This window comes from Acartia tonsa, chromosome 3, assembly GCF_053477335.1.
Source record: "Acartia tonsa isolate MP-2025a chromosome 3, ASM5347733v1, whole genome shotgun sequence".
Classification (NCBI taxonomy): domain Eukaryota; kingdom Metazoa; phylum Arthropoda; class Copepoda; order Calanoida; family Acartiidae; genus Acartia; species Acartia tonsa.
The window spans coordinates 54,374,215-54,393,495 of record NC_137262.1 but is presented as its reverse complement, the minus strand read 5'-3'; the positions used below and the strand labels follow the sequence as shown (position 1 = coordinate 54,393,495).

The window sequence follows — 19,281 nt, the reverse complement described above, 5'->3', positions numbered from 1 at the left end:
CTTAAAAAGTTAACTTAATTGGTTCAGTAGTTATTTAGATCTTAAGCTTTAGACAAAAAAAAACCTTACTATTTTGCATAATAGGATTTGAAAAAATACCAAGGATTGATATTCGATTTTCTAGCAAACACATAACTTCCTTTACTATTTAACAACACATTTAGGTGAGATTTCAAAATTATACGCTAATTATAGAAATTTGTATTATAGTGGAAACACCAATTTAATTCCATGGAATTCGGAGTTTTCTTACAAGTATAACTTATAACCGATACAAATGTGCTTAGACTGCTTCGTATCAAAGCTATTCCTTAAATATTGTCCATCCAGAGGTGTGCGTTCAGGGGGGGGGGGGGGGGACCAATAGAGAGTGAAAAAAGAAAAGCCTCAATTTAAATTTTAAGGAGGGTGTTGACATCCCACTACTGCTTCAATCCAATTTCATCCCACAAAAATTCTTTTTAAAAATAATTGATATCTATAGGGATAAGTACATTGAAGAATATAGGATGTTTTTAGGGTAGCTTAACTTCTAATAGTTTCATGAGCTTACTAAATGTTACATAACTATCAGTGATCTAAAGGGATAAGCCAATGGCCAATAAATTGATGTACATCCAGTGAAGATACACAAAATTACCCCTTCTATAGACTACAATTATTGATTGAAACAATCGGACACAAAACTAAATTAACCAACTTATCAAAATTCAATAAAAGTCCCCAAGGTTGTTAAGCCAACAAATACGAAAACGTTATTATAAGACTTTTGGCACTAGTGTATTAACAGCCCAATGTTCCCTCCCTTACTGCATATCCGCAGGGGAAAGGGGACATTTGGCTGTTTATATTGCACAAGTCCACAAAGTTTATCATAACGCTTTCTTATTAATTGGCTTAACAACTTTGGAGACTTGAATTAAATTTGGATTAGTCGCTTCATTAGTTAAGTGTCCAAACGTTTCAACTTCGGGGACTTTTAATGATTTTTTGTTGGTTGATTCATTAGTTTAAGTGTCCAAACGTTTCAACCACTATTTGTAATCTAAGGGATAATTTTGTGTACCTTAATATGGGATGTTCATCAATTTATCGGCCATTGTCTTATCCCTTTAGATCCCTGCTGTATATGGCTAGTATCCTACTTTAAATGATAATCTTTAGTGACGAACAAACAAACAAAAAATACAATATTGTAGATGTGCTTAAGATAAATCTAAAAAACAAAACAAATTTTTCTCGTTATATTTATTCTGTTAAAACAATAAAGAATTATCAAATAAATGACTAGATTTATAATTTTAATAGTGTTAGCTTTATAAAATCAAAACTATTTTTAATTGCATTATATGTTACGACAAAAATTATACAAATATTTATTTTCATTAATCTAAAATTGTACTTCGATGTTTGATAAAATTAGTAAAAGAATTTATAAACTTTATTAATATAAGTTAGTATTTAAATTTAAACAATTAATTAATCACTTTTAAGACTACCTTTATACTTATTTGTAACTAATAATGGGATAAGGTATATAGAATCTAAAGAAAAAACTATTTTTGCCTATATATATTGAATAATATAATTCTTTAAATAGTTACAAATAGAAGAAGAAAAATCCACCAACAGCAATTTAACTTTTTGAAAAAATATTGAATATTGTAATAGTTATAGCTAACGCATCGTATCATAGACAACTTTCCGCGCAAAATAAAAAACTAAAAGTTATATGGTCAAAACCATTTTGTTAACACCAAGGGGCCGAAGGCCAGGGCTAAAACAACCAACTATTATTAATTTTATGATGTTTGTTTCCAAATTCGTGGAAAATTGACTGTAATACGATGATTACATGATTTTTCAGTATGGCTGATAACCTGTTCTAATCCAGAGGATATTAATCGGTTTTGAAGCCATACTTGAAAATAGTTTTTTTTCTGCAGATTCCATACCCCTTATTTGTGACTTTATGTAATTATGACAGATGAGTTTGAACTTGCATTGATGGATAACTCAGTAAGGCAGATGAAAAAAAATTTCTTTCTTAAAATGCTTTTCACCCTTCCGTAAACACACCCACTTTGAAAATGTTCCCCTTTTAGTAAAATTGGAAAAACCAAAATATCTTGAAATTTTAGTGAATCAATAGCCAAACAGCAATAAAAGCACCTAAAGTAAAGAAAGAACGTATCAGCTGCCAAACTGAAATTAAATAAAAATAACCAAAAAATTGATCTTAATCTACAAAACGCCCTGCAACATTTATGATTATGTAATATTTGCATAACATTTTACTGCTTAAAAAACATGAATAATAGTTATTTATTACATCATATTATAGACAACATTCCGCGGATATTAGAAGAAAAAAATCTCAGATCAAAACCAGTTTTGTTAGTTTCGAGGACCGAAGCCTTTGCTTACAAACTGGTGTTTAATTTATAATTTTTATTTTAATCTTCGTGGAAAATTGTTTTCAATACGACACCATATATGATTTATCAGTGTCGCTGAGAACCAGTTCTAATCCAGCGGATATCAATCGGTTTCAAAGCCATACTGAAAAAATATATTATTTTTCTTTTCTAGTTTTCTTTGCAACCAATAGACCCTAACAACAGAAACCAATAAAGAAATTAAAGTAAAATTTGTCTATATTTTTATTCAAGACACACGCCTAGAAATTATACAAAATCGGAGGGAGATTTATTCTGAAAAGAAAAAGGTATTTTGACTTATTTCTTATTTGTAAAAATTAATCATGCCTAGGCATTTATTCTACTGCTACTATTTGTGCCCCCCTCCCGATATAGCAGTAGTAGGTGTTATTTTAAAAGTATATTAGTCTATAGTTCTTGTTTAAATAATAAAATATCTAAACTACCTATCAGTATTGAAAATGATAAAGGAGGCACATACATTTTCTTAACACGAATTAATCCCGACTACGCTAACAAAATTAAGTTTGTTCATTCTATTTTTGTTAATCAGAATAACACTCCCCCTCCAAATTATCTAGCAAATAATTGGATCTTTGGTATTTGCTTCAAAATAAACTATAAACAGAAACCCACCCAAATTTTAACTAACAAAAGTAAATTCATTTAAAAATTTTATAAACAAGAAATAAAGCAGTTTTGCCACTTAAACTCGTATAATTTCTAAAGATGCTTTTTTATTTATCAAAATTGTTAATATTTTCTTTAAAAAAAACTCGCTATTTTTACTCTAAAATGGCACAAAGATTATTTAAATTCTATTAAAAGAGATCACTCTGAATATAATTTTAATTGAAATGGCAGTTTTAACTTTATATTTCACTATTTTTATATTATTTTCTATTAGTAATGATCAAATATAACATTTTCTCTCACAATGAATCTATAATCCTTTTTTCACTTGTTTTATTAAACAACATATAAATCACTTTAATTGTAGATTTCTATGCCAATGTCTTATATCTGAAATATTGTGCTGTAATCACCATTTTTTGTCACTAAGTATTAATATCAAAAGTAGGATTGGGTGCCTGAACCCGCACCTTCCTCGGGCGGATGGTGTCCATCCCCTCCGGCATTACTCCCAGAGACTCGCTGGAGGTTGAGGAGGTGCTGCTGTCTGAGTTGGCGTCCTCGACTGCTTCAAGCGCCTGACACAGCAGCAAATATTTGAATTTAATTTAACCCTTTAACAATTTAACCCTTTTCAGAGGGAAAAGGTTTCTATAAAAACTTATTCCAGGGGGGGAGGGGGGCTTACGCATTCATATTAAACAAAATAGACAAACCTATGTGAAAGATAGGTATGCATAATAAGGTTTGCTTTACAGCAATTGATTCAAAAGCTTTAAAAAAGTCATCCTTATATTTAAAACCTGCAAGGGATATCTCAACATTTCAGTAAACCACCCTTCCTGGTCACATCTTTCTTGAAGTGTAAATGGAAAACGAAAAATGTCTGGCCTATAAGAAGAAAACAAAAGTTTTAGACATTTAAAACAAGATTAAATCCTAAAATTTTCAAATTATACTAACGAGGGTTTTTTGAGAAAATTAGATTTGAAAATTAAGTTCAATTTTCATCCCCTAGGAGTTACCGCATAATCAAGACAAGAAAAGCAAAGCATACTTTTTAAACACTTTGAACAAGTTTGCTTTTATAAAGTTCTTCATAAAACCACTCTTGAAGGGAGTTAATTAATGGCCATTTTTATCAGTTGCTTTGCTAAGGTCACGGAAATTCAGCCTTAAATAAATCATATATAGAGAGGTTTTATGAAAGACTTCATAAAAGCAAAGTTGTTCAAAACTTTAAATAAACAATCTTTGCTTTTCTTGTCATGATTATGCTTTAACTCCTAGGGGATAAAAATTGAACTTGAAATTTTCAAATATAATTTTCTCAAAAAAAAACCTCGTCAGAATATTTTAAAAATTTCAGGAATTAATCTTGATATAAATGTCTAAAACTTTTGTTTTCTTCTTATAGGGCAGACATGTTTTGTTTTCCATTTACACTTCAAGACAGATGTGTAGTCCAAAGCCTTTAGTTTGCACAAAAAAGGTAAATTTTTACATTGAATTAGTCCTAATGTGTTAACAATCCCAATTTAGGCGTGAAAACAATTTTTCTTATTTAATATTTTTAAGCATTTGTTGCCTGAGTAAGTAAATTATCAGCTGCTAATCTTTCATATTCCCGAGTGCTTTGATACAAACAGTTTAAAAATTTGAACACCTAAAATGAATTGGATAATTAATTAACAAGAATGGCAACGACAAAAACCGATAAAATACCCGTTTCGCCAAAAATATTCTTTGATAACCAGCATTTTGGCAGCCATGATCAATTTTGATTTAGTCATATAACAGCTGAGTTCTTTATTTTAGGGAAGCTTCACATAGGCCATGTATTTTTATAGGCTAATTTATTTTCAGACACAAGCCTCGGTATGATTATAGGCTATTTTTCTGCCCATCCCTTTCCCATCAAATTGACACTAAAAATCAAACGTATGACTTCATACAAATGATTGATTATCCATCTCTTTTTTAGGGGTTTTCTTTCCCACTTCTCCTTTCATCTCCCTCATTTTTATGACATCACTTGTCCGATTTTTGAGTGATTTCTTTATTTACATCAAATTCAAAGCTCCAAGGTGCTAGGGGCGCCGCCGCTACTTTCAAAGGAAACCTGCAGACATCATGTCAGCCACAAACACCTTTTATAAAGCTATGTAAGCGACTTAAATCATTGAAATCAACAATAGCATGCCAATTTTTAAGTGATTATAATTTTGGAACAAGTCCGTTAATTACTTGAATAACAAAATATTTTTTACCTGAATTTCTCCCATCATGGGATCAACAGATTTATCTACAGCTTCCAGAACCAACTTTCCAAGTGCTGATTGACTGATTTTCTTAAAAAAAGATAAATATAATCTAACATCATCCAAAGTCCAAGTTCTAACATGCCAATATTTAAGAAAATAGCTAACTGTGACGTACGGAAGGTCACAAAGGCCCTAATCATAGAGAAGCTTAGGTTTTTTAATGTTGGTAATAATATAGGTTTCAATGTCAGGCAAAAAGCTCAATGTTTGAGTTACTATTATATGAAAATAGTAATCCTTGTTTTGATTAAAATAAGAATATGTGTTTTTATGAAGTTTTTCTCTTTTTATTTACGTATAAATAAATATCCACCGACTTTGTACGTGTTCTTTAATTTCCCCTTAAAACAAATAAATACATTTAATGAAAGATTAACATCCAATCGATATATTATAACTTGGATATTGCATCAGATTTTCATCTACTCGCAGCTGGCTAAAATAAAAAAAAACCTCATCCATCCCATTATCCAGTCCCTTCCCCCCTTACTGGATGAAAGAACTTACCAATAAATAAGGTTCATATTAGCAACATAAATTTACAACAAAATTTCCTCTGTAATTATATCCACGTATATCTTATATCCAATAAACATCCAATGGTGTGCCTTTACTTCTGCAAACTGTATTACATTATCAAATGACCAGCCCTTACAATCACTTATAATCACAATTGCAAAAACTGTCCTCTAACCATTGCTAACTCTTATTAACATTTTCATTAGGTGGGGGTGTGGGGGGTTAGAGGGATAAAACTCACTTTTTGGGTGTGAAATGACCCAAAAAATTTCAATGAGTAATAAACTAAGGGCCTCGAATAATGATGCCAATCTATTTTTGAAATATTTGTGAGGGACAATCACCCCCAACCCTCTATTTTGTATGTCTTTGACAAGGAATAGTTGATAATATGTGGAAGTGATAGAATAACACAATCAACAAGTGTTTATCAGACGGATACAAGGATAGAAAAATTAAAAATAACGAAATATATTTAAATATAATGGCAATAGAATACGTGGATATATTGACAAAGAAAAAATTCTGTCGTCAATTTAGGTTGCTTTGCTATTATGGACCTCATTTATTGTTCTTTTCGTTCATCCAGTAGGAGGGGATGGGGTAAAGAGGGTGGATCGATTTTAACCAATTTAAGGTAGCACTTTATAATAGTACTAGCGGCTACGCCCCTAGAGGCCTCTAGTGGCACTTTAAATGTTGTTGTTTGTTAAAGTTAATTTTTTATGTACGATACCACCTTATTTGACGTTGAAGTCTCCTCTAAATTTGAATTTTTTTTGATTTTTTTGTCATTTCTCTTGGGAGGGTGGTGGTACCCTCCCCCAAAATAGTTATAAACCTTCCCGGGACTTATGAGAAGCTGCCTTGTTAAGGAGAACCCGATCGGTTCAGCGGTTAGCGAGATCCTTCGGTACAGACACACAGACAGACACATAGACATCCGGTTACTTTAGTATAAGGATATGAAAATCTGGTGAAAAATCCAATTACTATTGTTTACTTTTCTGTTGATTAATTTAATAACTGAAAAGTTTTGACACTGCTATTTTAATTGAATGGAAATAACCAAATCTAATGCAAGTTTGTAAAGTTAGTAATACAACTAATAAGAGAACGTGTTTATAAAACTTTGGGTACCAATATAATTTACAATCTGCTGTCCCATCCCTGCTTTTAAATACTTAAACTGAACAATTAGACAGGTATTGGGTGTAAATCATGTAACTTACCATTTTAATATACAACTTAAGATGTATGTTTATACTTTTCTACTTTAAAAAGTTACTGCACAATAAGAAAATGAAATTTAGATAAAATTAGGATATGTAAAAATAGATATATTGGTTGATATATGGTGCGTTTCGTCGTATTTTCACAGTAGCTTTTCCCTTATTTCTAGTCCCTGCGGGGCCAATTGCCTAACTCTGCGGGGCAATCACCTAAGTTTTAACCCAATCGAACCTCACTTAAAATAAATAACCTATCAAAAGCTTCTGTGAAAATACGACGAAACACCCCTTAAAAGGACTCTCCACAGAAAAATCAACTTTGGATTTTTGAAAATCTAACCTGAAATTATTATTCTCTGTTCAATTTTAAGCATTTTTTGTTTTTGTGGCATCGCGATCGAAGCCCTTTGAAATTTTTTACCTCCTTTAAGTGAATCCTCCCGCCATTCAATTTGTGCTGCTTTAGTGATTTTTAGCTTCTATGTTGCCGCATTCATCGCCCTTCTCCGCCGCTACTCCGCTATTCATTGCTGTACGTCGCGGTTCAATACATGCTCCCCTCTCCCTTGTTCAGAAATTAAATGGAGGCTGGGGGTGTTGTGTATAGCCACGTACGCAATGTATAGCGGAGTAGCGGCGGAGAAGGGCGATGAATGCGGCAACTGCGGCAAAAGATAGTTATATTTGGCGGAGGCGAACACAAACTGGAGGCGGCGGATTGTCCAGTCAAGGAAGAGGATAAATCGTAGAGCGGCCGGTTGCAATGGAGCAAATGTTCTTTAGCGGCAAACATATATTGAGTGGAGGAAAGTGTAGTATATATTGTTATAGCCACAGTTATGGAATCTCAACGACAGAGATTTTTTTATCCAATCTTGACAAGTGAGGTATTTTTGGAAAGAGGAATATATATAGAAAACGCCTATGAAAATTAGAAAATCCGCAGAAATCATATTTGCAAGTTATTTGCAAAAATCTGCAATGCTAATTTGCAAAATTAATTTCATGCCTTAAATGACTTATTTAGAAAAAATCTTTTTATGAAATGTGTTTATTTATAAGATTAGAACATACTTAGGGCAAAAAAAATTTTTTTAGTGTTACTTTTTTCACCTTACATATGAAAAAAGCAGTTTCTCACATTTTATGATAAAAAAAGGTATAGGAACAAAAAATATGATTTTTCTTGATGTAAACACAATAATTGGCATAAAATCTAACATCCTAAATGTAAAAATCAGATATAGAATCCTTTTTAGAGCAAAGTATGAAAATCTGAAGAAAATAGTTCTTTTTGCTTTTGATATACATATCAGATAAATGTAAATAAAATTAGTGATCAAAAACTATAAAACATGTTATAAGTTTTTTCAACACTGTCATTGATTAAATTGCACTTTTAGGTTTAAGAATTACCGAAGTAGTGCATAAAAGCTCTTTTTATGATGTAATTAAACAAAATAAATGCCAAAAAAACCAACTACAAAATGGTCTACTGCATTATAAAAAACGCCTAATTGTTGATTTGAATTTATTTTGTTTAATAACTTAATAAAAAGAGTTTTTATGTGCTACTTTGGTAATAAGTAAACCTAAAAGTGCATTTTAATCAATGATAGGATTGAAAAAGTTATAACTTGTTTTATAGTTTTTGATCACTAATTTTATATACATTTATCTGATATGTATATCAAAATCAAAAAGAACTATTTTCTTCAGATTTTCATACTTTGCAAAAATGTCTTGGTTACTTTTTGCACTATTTTTGCTCTAAAAAGGATTCTATATCTGATTTTTACATTTAGGATGATAGATTTTATGCCAATTATTGTGTTTACATCAAGAAAAAACATATTTTTTGTTCCTATACCTTTTTTTATCATAAAATGTGAGAAACTGCTTTTTTCATATATAAGGTGAAAAAAGTAACACTAAAGAAATTTTTTTGCCTTAATTATGTTCTAAACTTATAGATAAACACATTTCATAAAAAGATTTCTTTTTAAATAAGTCATTTAAGGCATGAAATTAATTTTGCAAATTAACATTGCAGATTTTTGCAAATAACTTGCAAATATGATTTCTGCGGATTTTCTAATTTTCATAGGCGTTTTCTATGTATATTCCTCTTTCCAAAAATACCTCACTTGTCAAGATTGGATAAAAATATCTTTGTCGTTGAGATTCCATAACTGTGTAGCGGCAGTACAAATAGGCGGCGGACAAAATTTTCAAAGGGCTTCGATCACGATGCCACAAAAACAAAAAATGCCTAAAATTGAACAGAGAATAATAGTTTCAGGTTAGATTTTCAAAAATCCAAAGTTGATTTTTCTGTGGAGAGTCCTTTTAAGAGACGTTGTCACGAAAGGGACTATTGAATAATGTTTAGTAGCCTTTTTAAAAATGACAGTGTTTCTATTACTTCTATGGGATATTTCAGACCATCCAAGTAGCTCATCTATTATTCTAATCACAGCAGTTTCCCTCAAATCGAGTTATACTATTCAAACTGCAATAAAAGATGATTGCTATGTAAAAATACCAAAACTTTATACTATGCTATTATTAGTATAATATTTTCTATTTTATAAGCATCCAAAGTTTATATTGTCCCTGTAATATTATGCTATTGTTAGTCAGTTTTCTGCATAGTAAAGGGAGTGGTCTTTTTACACACGGTGTTTTTACACCACCCGAAAATGACATACTATAGTATAAACTCACTCTACCTGTATGTCTGCTTTTCAAATATTTTAAATTTTCCTTTTTTCAGTGACGACTTTGCAGAAAAACTTAATGATTTTAAATTTGCTTTAAAAAATGAAAGTATTTTTCTACGTTTAGTCTTTGAAACTATTCTAAGGGTGTTTCAAAAGAGTAGAGCCCCTTGTAATTTTAATAAAGGTTTCATTCTGCTTTAAATGTATCGTCTTAAGTAGAAAAACTATTTTTTAGAAGCACCCTTTAAGCTATTCTTAGAACTCTTTGTCGGGGCCCTAAATATAACTTCAGTCACACATAACATTTATAGTGTTTATACAATACAGAAAATAGTTTAAATGTTAAATTGAGCAACTTTTGCAAAAAAATCAACAGTTCTGTTCATTAAGTTACTTGAAAGTACACATTTCAGTTTAGACTTACATACAATTATTTTTTTGAAGGGAGGCTACTGTTTAATTCAATGTCAACTACAGTAAAACTATTTTTCTTAGCTGCTATTCAAGAAAGAGGCCTCAAATTGTATTTTTATCACTATACTTTCAGCATTTAAATTTAAAAATTTCCTTAATTTTGTACGTCTTGCTTTGACTTATATTATATTTTCACAGGAAAAATTATATTTTTTAAGGCTGCTATTATAGATAGACAACTGATTTTTTCAGTGAAGATACTCCTAGCCAATCAGCTTCTACTCTGTTAATATGTCTGTATCTTTCCTTATGGTCTGTATCTTATCCATCTTTTACTTTGTTTGGTTCCCTTTACTAAAAGACGATTTCAAGAATAAAAAAATGACTCTAAAGATGCTCTAATGTTTCTACAAATGTTTATTTGTCTGGTATTTAAAAGGAGTGATTTGACGTAAAAAAGTCTTTAAAACGCACTTTGAGTCCCTCATAAAACCAAACAAAAAAAAACCTTAAAATGGTATTTTATGTTAGAATAATAACTTAAAATTATATCCATATCCAGTAACAAAAAAAAAGATTTGAATAAAATGAATGTCTTACCATGTTGTTTAATGTCTTGAGCATGCCAAGAACCTCTTTTACTTTGTCTTCTAACAATGATAACCTTAAAAAAATATGTGGAATTATTGCTTGAAAAAAGGTGATAAGATAGACAGACAGAAAGAAAGACAGAGAGAAAAAAAGACAGACAAATAGACAGATAGACAGCTAATTTGACAGACAAATTGGCCGACTGATTGACAGACAGATATACTGACAGGTATGCAGACAGATAGACAAACAGATAGACAAATAGATAGAAAAACAGATAGATAAACAAACTGTCAGATAGTCATACAATTTGACAGACAGATTGACAGATATACAGACACCTATATAGACAGATAAAGAGACAAATAAGCATACATAAAGACAGACATACAAACAGATATACAGACAGACAGACAGACATACAGACATACAGACATACAGACATACAGACAGACATACCGACATAGTATACAAATAGAAATACAAATAGACAAACAGACAATACAAAAGGATATACAGTCAGATAGATAGCCAATTAGACAAACAGATAGATAAGCAGATAGACAGACAAAAAGACAAATAGTAAGGCAGCATTCAACCATTGAACAAAAAGAGCATTAAAGAAAAGAAATAGTTTGAATAATGAAACATATATTTTACCTAAACCTTTCAGCCTCCAAGACCTGTAGGTCGGTAGTAATCTCTCCAAAATCATCCCTTCTCCTAGTAAGTTCTTCAATAAATGTACTTCTTTCGTTGTTCCATTCAGTCTCAGCCTGAAGACAAAATATGATAATCAGTTACTTGTATTAATTTTTGAAGATGTGATAATCTTAATAAAAAGCTTATTCTTTAATGTTTGCAAATGATGATATTTGAAATGGTTCAAGGTAGCCAGAATGCCCAACATTTTAAGGAGCCGAAAAAAAATAAAATGCTGTTTATAAGAGTGTTTGGACCCAAATCATATTGGAGTAAGTTTGCTGGAATCGGCTAAAAAGGTTTCTGAAAGAAATGATGATAAAAGGGATGAGAATATAAATTTACAAAATAATAAGCAATTAAATAGAGGAACCTTTTTTTTGTGTCTGTTAAAGAAAGAAATTGTAAACAAACTTATTACCTGGAGGAACTTTTTCTTCAGACTCTCAATCTCCTTCCTAAGTCTGGGTAGGACACTGCCCTCTGCCAGGTTGATCTCAGAGCTGCGGGTTGACTTGGAGGCCTCCAGGGAGGTTACCTCGGGGCTCTGCTGCTGGGTTGTGCTGTCAGGGCTACGCATCTAGGTAGAAAATGTATAAATAGATAGTATCTTTTAAAAAAATGCAAAACCATGAACTTTAAGTTAAAGATAAATAATAGAAAAACGTAGTTTCACTTTATGAAGATGGAGAAAACAAATATTCAAAGATAAATTTAAAACGAGAGTAGTCACAAACATTTAGATAGATAGATAAAAAACAGAAGTTAAGATAGATAAATAGAAGGTAGATATAGAATTTTGGTAGTAGAGTTAAACTTTTATCTGATAATGATCTGCAAGTCTTTAGAAATTAGAGTAATCAAAGAATGCCGTAAGATATATTTTGAAAATAAAAATGTATTTTATTATTGGGCATCAATATAATTATTTCCTTTTGTAGGAAAGGTTCTAGAGACATATAAAGTATATATAAAGTAGATTTAAGTTGGCCTAGTTGTCACATATTTAGGCTATCTTATAATATAAAGTAGTAAGCTTTTTTTGTCTGTAGCGAATGATCTCGCTAACTGCTTAACTGATATAATCCTTCTTTTATGTGAAGCTACGTATAGGTTTATGGAAGGTTTTAAAACTATTTTTGGGAATGGTAAATGTACCTTCCAAATAAAATTACACCCCCCCCCCCAAAAAAAAAAATAAAATCCTTTAAAAATTTTAAAAACTTAAATTAATATGAGGGTTTGTCGACTTTTCCCCTCCCACCTTATGTGCCCCGAGAGGCCTCAAGGGGCTTAGCCGCAAGTACCTTTACAAAGTAGGTGTAACTAGAGTTATATGTCTATATGTAACTTAGAATTGTTGTAAATTTTAGTTATCCTTTGAAAATAATCTTAATATACATAGTTTGTGTGTTAGTTTGTATATATTTGAAGGTATGATAGGTTAATCTCCAAATAGAAGAAAATCCCCACCTCCCTCAAATTCTTATACTTTGTCTATTTTTGTGTTTATACCAGCACACCTCAATGAGTTATAATAAAGTTAAAATGTATTATGTGTTTACTCTATCATCTTTACCTCAAATATCATTTCCACAAAGACATTATTATGAACTCTAAACGGAGAGATTAAGAACTCAGTTGAAAGATTATCTTTTCTTTCACTCCTTTTTTAACATCTTTTGTTACTTTTCTACTTTTGTGTGTTTATTAAGGAGATGATCAAACAAAAAATTGGTCATTTTGGCAAAACAAAATTTATATTTATATTTTATTTATATTCAAATAGACATTTTGAAGTTGATAGCTGATAATATTGTAATATTAAAGGTAAGGTTAATAGGACAATTCTATCAATTCAAAAGCTATTTATAGTTTAAATGATGTAAAGCAACTGATTGCAGAAAAGCTGTGCTTTTGAATTAAGATAGTTCGGGACAGGGAAAAATTACAAAAAAAAGGAGAAGAAAATTTAATCTAAACAAGCAAATAAAAACGAACAACCAACAAAGATAGAGTTGCAGCTTTAATTTAAAGATTTAAAGTTGCAGTGCTTTAAATGTCGAAGATTATGCTACACTAAATTTCTTCACGTTCCAGAATTTATTCAATAAAAAAAAGGAATCTTCGTGTAAGATATCAAACGATTAAAAATTCCAAATCAACAAGTTATCTGTAATAAGAAACATACTAAAATCGATAGAAGCTAAGACTTGAATTCAAGGGATTAAAATATGAAAACAAAAATAGGTTAGAACATATTCATATCCTAATACACCTCCCTCTTTTTGTATTCTGGGAGCAATGGATATAGAACATACGTGGATATTATGACAGCGGAAAAAATTGTCGTCAATTTAGGTTCCTATCATGGAAATCATATATAGATCAGTTCGTTCATTCAGTAGGAGGGGAGGGAATGGAGTAAGGGAGTGGATATGGGGATCATCTTTTTAGCCAGCCACAAGTTTCACTTTATTAGAGAATTGTGATGTAAGATCCAAATAATAATAAATCTATTGGTAGAGCAAATGTTTCTAATTAAGAGACACCACGATTTTACACTTTGTTAGCTGTCTTCATTTCATAGGGTGGTAGGGAAAGGAAAATGTCAAATAATTTATCTGCAATCCATTTTTTTATAAAAACAAACCACCAAAGGCAAAACTTTAGGCAAAAGGTGGGATCTAGAGGGACCTCTAAAAATCGTCCAAAGTGTCAGAAAAATAAATTTTTTATTATAAGAAGAAAAATGAGAATAGTTGTTCATCTGTTCTATCTAATGTTTTTAGTTAAAAATCACCTATTCCTAAACAAGGACTTCCAAGGTTTTTAAAAGCTAAGCTTTTCTATAATTAGGGTCGGTCCGTCCGTACGTCCGTCCGTACGTCCGTAACGGATAGCTTTTTCCGTTAATTTAGGCATGTTAGAATTGTCCTATCGATATCAAATTTTGCATGTTGATTCCTTTAGTAGTTAGGTACGATTTAGAAAGCGTAGCAACTCTATAATCATTACCAAAATGTCCGTACGTCCATTTTAAACATGTTGATTTTTTTACTTTTTTAACAACAAATTTTTATGTGATCAAATCATCGGATTGATCTGATTTTTGGTATATTGATTCCTGGGACAACAAAGTATAATGTAATAAGCGAAGCAACTCTATAATCAAGTCCTAAAAAAGTAAGTATGTCCATAAAAATTATCCTGTATCAAGCAGTTTTACAACAAATTTACTTACAATTTAGCTTTGACTCTTATAAATTCATATTATGATAATTAAGTTCTAACACTATACAAGTGTTAATGTCCGTTTGTTCTACCGTTTCAGTGCTTCGCTTTTATGGATGTTGTCATCCTTGTTTATTTGAGGTGGGGGGCTAAAAAAATCTGGATAGGGAGGTTAATTTGCATTTTTGGAGGTGGGGGCATGTAATATTTACTGTAGGGGAAGGGTATTTAAATCCAACAATTCAAACAGAGCTAGAGCTAACCTATCACATACTTGCAAAACAATCCTTCGCTTATTTTCATTGCAAAAATAACTAGATCAATAAAATCCACAAGCTTATGCATTTAGTTTGAATTTTAATCGGAAGATTAGGTTATTTACATTTTAAAAAATAATGAAAAAATATAATCAAAATCCAAAAAAGGTAAAATTTGCAAGAAAAAATAAATAAAAGAAACACAATTGTAAGAAGGAAAGAATAGGAGAAAAAACAAAACTAAAAAAACAAAGAAATAGAAGTTTGATTAATCACAAAAACTGATGCCTTTTTTTAAAAGAAAAAAAATATTACTATTCTTTCATGTAAAGAACGTTACACACCTTAGACATATAGCTATAAAATTGCCGTCAAAAATCAACTTAATATTTATAAAAACTAACCCCAAAAAATAACCATTCTTCTAGCCCTATTTGAATTGGTGGAAGAATTCAAGACTAAATTCCTTTTTTCATAAAGTCATACCAATGAGACTACAATAGGAACTTGCAGAGATGTTCCGTATCTATCAAAGTTGACGTTAAAATGCATATAATCAAGGAATGGTAAGATCTACGGACCCCTATACAACAAGACCTCACAGCAATCCAAATTTTCTTCTAAATACATAAAAAGGCAATTCCCAAACCCTATCTTTGTATTGGGGTGTTTACACAAAAAGTATAATACACTAAAAAAGCTAGTTGGCAAAAAAGACTTTTATAACAAACTTATTATCATGTAAATATAATATCTATGGGTTTTAAAAATTCTTCTGTAAAAGATGTAGGATGTGTTTGTGTGTTTGTCAATACCAAAGATTCTCTTTATTCAATTGACAGATTAAGTTCTCCCTTTCAGGTCCTGGGAAGTTTTTGAGAGGGGGTAGGTCAATCTCCCAAGAGAAATACCCAAATGAAATGTTTTTCTCCCTCCTACAAAAATAAGGTGATTCATTCCTCCTCAATTTAATTCTAAACAAAAAATTATTAATTCAAGATCTTGTTTGCCACAAAATATATTATCTATAGAACTTTTGGTCATTATAAAGAAGTTTTTGTATTGTAGGTAATGTCTCTCAATCTTTACTGTTTTGCATGCATATTTTTATCTTGGATCTGTATCTTGCAATTCACATTTCTAGTCTTCAATGCAAACTTGAAAAGCCAGGGACTAGTTTACTAAAAAAAAGAACTCATACACGTCCAAGGGTGGAGGAAAAGAGGCCTTTACCCCTTTATACCTGGGAATCCCTCATTTTACCCCCATCAAAATTTTAAAATTTCACAAGATTACCCCCCCCCCTCATACCTTTTTAACCTCTTATTTTACTCCCATAAAAATAAAAAGCTTAGACGTCCCTATGAAATATCCATTTTTGCTTTTAAATCAATCTTAGATATAAGGATCTCTATAGCAGTATGTCGAACAAATAATTGTAATGAAATGCGTTGAAATAAAGGGGGTCATTGCATACATCTAATAGACTTGCAATAATTCTAATAATTCTAATTAATGTCGACGGTAAAGTTAATTAAAAGTGATTTCTACTAGCATATTAATATTTTTGTTTTTTCAATTCTTTTATTCTGAATTCTTAACCCTATCCCTTAATGTTAAGTTGGACAGAAAAAGGCGAAGAAAAAAGATTTAGTAGATTTTTTACTCCATAAATAGAATTGTAGATTTTTTCTTCATCATTCCATATACAGAAAAAGCTTAACGTAACACTTTTGTTATAAACAGTCAAAATTTTGAGCAATGTTTTAAATTTGCCCATAATGTGTACGATATAAGTATAATTATTAGTTTGAGTTTTATGTATTTGCTCAAATATGCATATTAATTAGAACGTACAAGATCGATCATTAAATACATATATATTTGTGTAATTAAGATTTTCACAAGGAAAATCCGCAAAAATATAAAGATTAAAAGATCAAATCAAAATTTCAAGGTATTTTAAAAGTTTGTTATTTTTGATATATGTCAGGCAAGGAAGCAAGATTGTGTTAGGTTACATAAACACACACACAATTTCATATAAAAGTTAACTTTTGCATCAGTTAATAAAAGTTAATTATTTTTACTTTTGGTCTATATGGCTACTTTTTAAAAAATGTATCTTCATTTATCTTTTTTTTCCTTTCAAATCTATTAATCGCGCATTGGCTTTATGGCTATTCATCTAATGATTGATTTTGCGTTTATTTAAACTTATTATTTAGTCAATATCTTTCTACAATATTTTTATAAGTATATCTATAGACTTTTTTATCGTTTAACATTTCAGTAGCTATATATTCAAATGTTTCATTAATTTGGATAAAAAAAACACATGGATAGGTTGTTTGTGTGTCTAAAGTCTTGGGACCTATATTTCTATTTATACCTGAGGTGGAGATTGTGGAGAGGCAGAAAGCTTGGAGCCTGCACTGTGATGACCGCTGGATGGTGTGGTGGGTCGGGGTGACCGCTCACTCATAGCACTAGACGGGGTAATTGACCTACGAGGTGTTTACACATCACAGTAAAATTTACAGTGAAAATTGTAAATTTTTCAGCTACATTATATGAAGATGATCAGATTTTATTTGTACTTTGGTTATTTTTAATAGAGGTAATTAGTTCAAGTCTTGGTCTTAAAATGCAATACAACTATTGGAACATTTAAAATTGGTTATTTTGGTGTTGTTCATATCTTTATATTTTCATAAGGAGGAGGAATGGCATGGCCAATTAACAGGCACACTTTTAAGACAGAGTTTAGTTTTCTACTTTACCAAATGCATTAGGTGTTTGTAAGAATGGGGATACAACAAATTTACACTGTTGACAGGAAAATTGTAGGTACTTTTGGATAATGGAAAGAAAACGAAGCAGCGGGTTTAGTTGTATTTTCACAACATCTTTTCTTCTATTTCTAGCCCCTGCGGGGCTAATTTCCTAACCCTGCAGGGCAATCATTAACATTTACCTAACATGAAATAACCTATCAAAAGCTACTGCGAAAAAACGACGAAACCCGGTACTTCGTTTTCTTTCTCTTATCCAGATTTTGTACTCGTCTAAGACTCTAGTTTATTTGTAGGAACACCTCCCTGGAAGATTTGTCACGTGACCTGGAGGATGGAGGACGGGGTGGAAGGCCGTGGGAGTCTCTCGCGCCAAAACTATCATCATCAGAACCTAGACAAGGAAGGATAAAATAGTAACAAAAATTGCTTAGGCTACTCAGTTAAAAATAATCTAGATTATGTAAATTAACCTATTAATTTACTTCTAAATATCTGAATATTTTAATGGCAAGTAATCAAGTAATTGAAAATTGGTCTAAGGAAGGCTACTTATGTCCTTCATCTAACAAAATCTAACTTAAGGGAGGTGACTTATGTCCTTTGTCTGACAAATTCTTACATTAGGAAGGCTGCTTATGTCCTTCAAGTTGCAAAACTTAGCTATTCTGTCCTTCACATAGCAAAACCTCACAAAAAATAGCATTTCTGTCATTCACATAGCAAATTCTTGCAAAACATAGCATTTATGTCCTTCACATAGCAAATTCTTGCAAAACATAGCAAATTCTTGCAAAACATAGCATTTATGTCCTTCACATAGCAAATTCTTGCAAAACATAGCAAATTCTTGCAAAACATAGCATTTATGTCCTTCACATAGCAAATTCTTGCAAAACATAGCAAATTCTTGCAAAACATAGCATTTATGTCCTTCACATAGCAAATTCTTGCAAAACATAGCAAATTCTTGCAAAACATAGCATTTATGTCCTTCACATAGCAAATTCTTGCAAAACATAGCAAATTCTTGCAAAACATAGCAAATTCTTGCAAAACATAGCAAATTCTTGCAAAACATAGCATTTATGTCCTTCACATAGCAAATTCTTGCAAAACATAGCAAATTCTTGCAAAACATAGCAAATTCTTGCAAAACATAGCAAATTCTTGCAAAACATAGCATTTATGTCCTTCACATAGCAAATTCTTGTACTGTTTGAACTTCTATCTAACAGGATATGAGAACTTAATCAGAACACACATAACAAGAGTGTTTACATAGTACATTCAGATTAACAATTATTCAATTGGCCCCTTTCCAGTCCATCATATGACATGGGAAGGAGGTTGAGGAGCATTTTATGCAGCCTAAATTCCACTATGCTATGCCACTTTTCCTAAAAGGCGTCATAG

The 19,281-nt window shown here is 31.1% G+C and overlaps 1 protein-coding gene across 3 annotated transcripts in view; it reads right to left on the bottom strand.

The window, feature by feature from the left end:
- Nucleotides 1-1,233: 1,233 nt before the first annotated feature.
- LOC145314587 (uncharacterized) overlaps nucleotides 1,234-19,281 on the bottom strand; it is a 64,165-nt gene continuing 46,117 nt past the window's right edge. For 2 of the 3 annotated variants that reach the window (XM_080154567.1, XM_080154568.1), the window contains 8 exons: nucleotides 18,174-18,259; nucleotides 17,463-17,579; nucleotides 12,001-12,159; nucleotides 11,538-11,653; nucleotides 10,887-10,950; nucleotides 5,345-5,425; nucleotides 4,663-4,740; nucleotides 1,234-3,652 (listed from right to left, as the gene is read on the bottom strand). In XM_080154567.1, the coding sequence (XP_080010693.1) occupies nucleotides 3,500-3,652; nucleotides 4,663-4,740; nucleotides 5,345-5,425; nucleotides 10,887-10,950; nucleotides 11,538-11,653; nucleotides 12,001-12,159; nucleotides 17,463-17,579; nucleotides 18,174-18,259 (854 nt within the window). In that variant the 3' untranslated portion in view covers nucleotides 1,234-3,499. The remainder of the gene's footprint in view (nucleotides 3,653-4,662; nucleotides 4,741-5,344; nucleotides 5,426-10,886; nucleotides 10,951-11,537; nucleotides 11,654-12,000; nucleotides 12,160-17,462; nucleotides 17,580-18,173; nucleotides 18,260-19,281) is intronic. The other variant, XM_080154570.1, reaches the window with a different exon arrangement.